At 42.8% G+C, this 3,757-nt stretch overlaps 1 protein-coding gene across 1 annotated transcript; it reads left to right on the top strand.

The window, feature by feature from the left end:
- The first annotated feature begins 2,321 nt into the window (after positions 1–2,321).
- On the top strand, positions 2,322–3,291 carry LOC122426927 (olfactory receptor 10J1-like). Its single transcript, XM_043446180.1, has one exon. It carries the CDS (start codon positions 2,322–2,324, stop codon positions 3,249–3,251), a length of 930 nt encoding a protein of 309 aa, XP_043302115.1. The 3' UTR covers positions 3,252–3,291.
- Positions 3,292–3,757: the final 466 nt, after the last annotated feature.

The following is a 3,757-nucleotide window of genomic DNA, read 5'->3' as shown; positions in this document are numbered from 1 at the left end:
ACCACTTTGAAAGACCATCTTCTAAGCCTAAAGAATCATGACTTCCAGGATTAAAGAGTATCTTGACTAATACGGTAATGTGTGGCTCTGCCACTTAGCAGCTATGTTTCCTTGTCTATATCTTGTCTTCAGACAATTCATAATCCACATAGGCACTTTTTATAAAGCCTCATGGAATAGATTTACAGTTACCTACCGCAATATACACATCAAGGCCAAAAAACTTTCCATGCTATGAAATGGTCCCTGATAGCTAACAAAAATTTTATTCTTTTTTCAACTTCATACTGTATCCTTTCATATCATGCTCTGAAAAGCTGAAGCACAACTGTGCAACAACCCCTTAAAAATACCATTTTGTAGATTTCCTTTATTTAAAATGGTATATTTCTGGTGGACTATATTAATCTTAAAATCATTAAAGAAGCTTGTCATTGAAATTTACCCAATAGTAAGTCATTTTTGTGTTGCTAATTTGCTTTACTTCCAGCAAAATGCACTTTTCCAGCAACTCCATGCTTTCTATTATTAAATTTGTTTTTATAGCTAACCTGTTGCATAATTACAAGTAGTTTAATAATAGGGTAAAGCCAACTAGAAAAGTTTCACTACCAGTCTATTTTCCAACTAGATGTTCACAGAGTCATGTTTTCTTCTAGTTATAATTCCAGTGTCAAAATTTAACCTAGTTCATTAGTTGTTTGTTGCTTTCATGGGCATAGACAGAAGAACAAAGAGACAGAGGTTATAAACACTGAATACTCCTCTTCTTTGAAGAAGACCTCACTATGGTACCCTAACACTCTGTTTCCTAAGAGGTAATTTGTTTGATGGACCAGTGACTTGCAGTGATTCCACCAGCAAACACTTGTGCCCTACATTGGAGTGGTCACACTAGCAACACAGAGTTGGAACACATGGTCCCTACTCTCAAAGGCTGTATAATGTAGCCATGGTGGGGGCTATTGTATCTGTGATACAATTTTGTAGTAGAAAGAACAATGGACACAGGATCAGAAGACATGTATTCAAATATTGATTTTCATCCTTTGACATCTGTGTGTCCACAATTTCCTAAATAGGGCTGATCCTCAGTCTCTCCTGAAGACAAACAATAATTCTTGCCCTCCCTGCTCCACTGGATGGTGATGAAATTAAATAATGCTTGTGAACATGTTTTGTAATCACATAGGCACTATAGTTCTTTCAACACAAAAGAACCAGCATACACATGTCCTACATGTACAAGGACATGGATTTGGGGAGGGGGAGGGAGGGAGGGAAGAGAGAGAGAGAAAGGATTTTAGAGGTCATGAGCTTTGTGTGGCTTTGACAGCTGAGCAGTGTCTAGGGAAGAGTAGTGTAGGACCAAAGCTGAGAGGAATAGGACCTCGGAGTTGAAAGACTCAAATGAAAAAGCAGTGTGTAAACCATAGTGACAAGACCTCTACCTTAAACCTTAGACACTCAGGAATTAGGAGGTATCCACAGAGCCTAGAGGGGTTTCCCAGGTGGCACCAGTGTTCTCAGGGTTAGTCACTCAGTCATGTCTTTGTGACCCCCATGGACTGTAGCCTTCCATCTGTCCATGGGATTCTCCAGGCAAGAATACAGGAATGGGTTGCCATTCCCTTCTCCAGGGGATTCCCAAGGATAGAACATGGGTCTCCTGCATTGCAGGCAGATTCTTTACCATCTGAGTCAGTAGGGAAGCCCCAAAGAATCCGACTGACAGTGCAGGAGTTGTGGATTCGATCCCTGGGTCAGGAAGATCCCCTAGAGAAGGAAGTGGCAACCTGCTCTGGTGTTCTTGCTTGGGAAATTCCATGCACAGAGGACCCTGCTGGGCTATAGTCCATGGGGGTCACAAAGAGTTGGACATGGAGAGTACATGGAGCCTAGAGCTCTGCCTGACACCACTGAACTTGAATGGATTCAATAATTGTTCAAATTCTAAGTATGATACTTAGTTTAAAATGTTTCTACCAACAATTCTGTGATAATGTTATCACCACTGTGTTAATATAAAGGTAAGGAAATTGGTTTTAGATATGTTAATTCTTTGCCCAAGACAAGTTAGTGTATGATAGAAGTAGGGTATGAGTCTATACCATTTGACCCTGAAAGTCACACACTTTAGTGAGAAAAGAACATTTCTCCCCTGTCTACTCCCAAAAGAAATGAGCATGAGTGTGGCTATAAATCAGCAGAAACCTGAAGTAGATTAAGCAAAAGAATCTGCCCAGTCTGCTAATAACAGAAATCAACCAACTAGGCTCCTTATAGAATTTTTTACTTTCTTAGATGCCATCTATGACTTAATGAAGAAAGAGAATCACACTCTGGTGAGTGAGTTTACTTTCCAGGGTTTCTCTAGCTTCTGTGAGCACCAGTTCACCCTCTTTATCATGTTTTTTGCACTGTACGTATTAACCCTGGCAGGCAATATCATCACTGTGACCGTCATTAGCCTTGACCGCCACCTCCACACCCCCATGTATTTCTTCCTCAGCATGCTGTCAGCTTCAGAGATCGTGTACACTGTCATCATTATACCCAAGATGCTCTGCAACCTCATAGGCCTGAGTAAGTCCATTTCTTTGGCAGGCTGTGCCACTCAGATGTTCTTCTTCATCACTTTGGCCATCAACAACTGCTTCCTGCTCACAGCGATGGGCTACGACCGCTATGTGGCCATTTGCAATCCCTTGAGGTACACAGTTATCATGAACAGGAGAGTGTGCTTCCAGTTGGTGTGGGGGGCCTGCAGCATCGGGCTGATTGTGGCCACGACACAGGTGACGTCTGTATTCAGGTTACCTTTCTGTGCCACAAAGGTGGCCCACTTCTTCTGTGACATCCGACCTGTGATGAAGCTCTCCTGCGTTGACACGACTGTCAATGAGATCTTGACTTTGCTCATCAGTGTCCTGGTCATCCTGGTTCCCATGGGATTGGTTTTCATTTCCTACATCCTCATCATCTCCACCATCCTTAAAATTGCCTCAGCTGAAGGTCGGAAGAAGGCCTTTGCCACCTGCGCCTCCCACCTCACTGTGGTCATCGTCCACTATGGCTGTGCCTCCATCGCCTACCTCAAGCCCAAGTCAGAGAACACCAAGGATCAGGACCAGCTGATCTCAGTGACCTACACCGTCATCACCCCACTACTGAACCCCGTGGTGTACACCCTGAGGAACAAAGAGGCCAAGGATGCTCTGCTCCGGGCCATGGGCAGGAAGCTTTCCTGATAAGATGGGCCTGTTACAAAGAGGGTCTTGGAAGATTCTATAGAGAAGAGAAAGTAAAGCAGTGCCAGCAGCACCTGGAGTGAAAATTCTGGAGCCTACCATGCTGTGGTTGGGTAGAGGAGATAAAAGGATTATAAATCCAGGCCCTGGAGAAAGGGGCTCCAAAGTACAAGCAAGCCTGCATCGGACAAGAGAACATAGATGGTATGGAGAATCAGCGTAAGAGAAAGAACTTGATTTGGGGAAGTACACGGGTTGTATGCGTAGCCTAGGACAGAATGAGATCAAGATAGTAGAAAGGATTAATGAGGGGAGGCTGCTTCAAGGCAGTACTAAACTTTTAAATACATTCTATAACTCTTTTTTGACATGAAGCTCGCTTTTATCCATTTAGAGTTACAAAGGTTTAACATCCAATTGAAGTCATTGTTTTGTGGGCAATTCAAGTTCCTTGCATCTTAAACACCATAAATAAATGGCTGTCAGTGATAATAAGCATCTATATA

The sequence above is a fragment of the Cervus canadensis genome, chromosome 2 (assembly GCF_019320065.1).
Source record: "Cervus canadensis isolate Bull #8, Minnesota chromosome 2, ASM1932006v1, whole genome shotgun sequence".
NCBI lineage: Eukaryota > Metazoa > Chordata > Mammalia > Artiodactyla > Cervidae > Cervus > Cervus canadensis.
The sequence above is the reverse complement of the archived record's forward strand: the minus strand, read 5'-3'. Positions and strand labels throughout refer to the sequence as shown.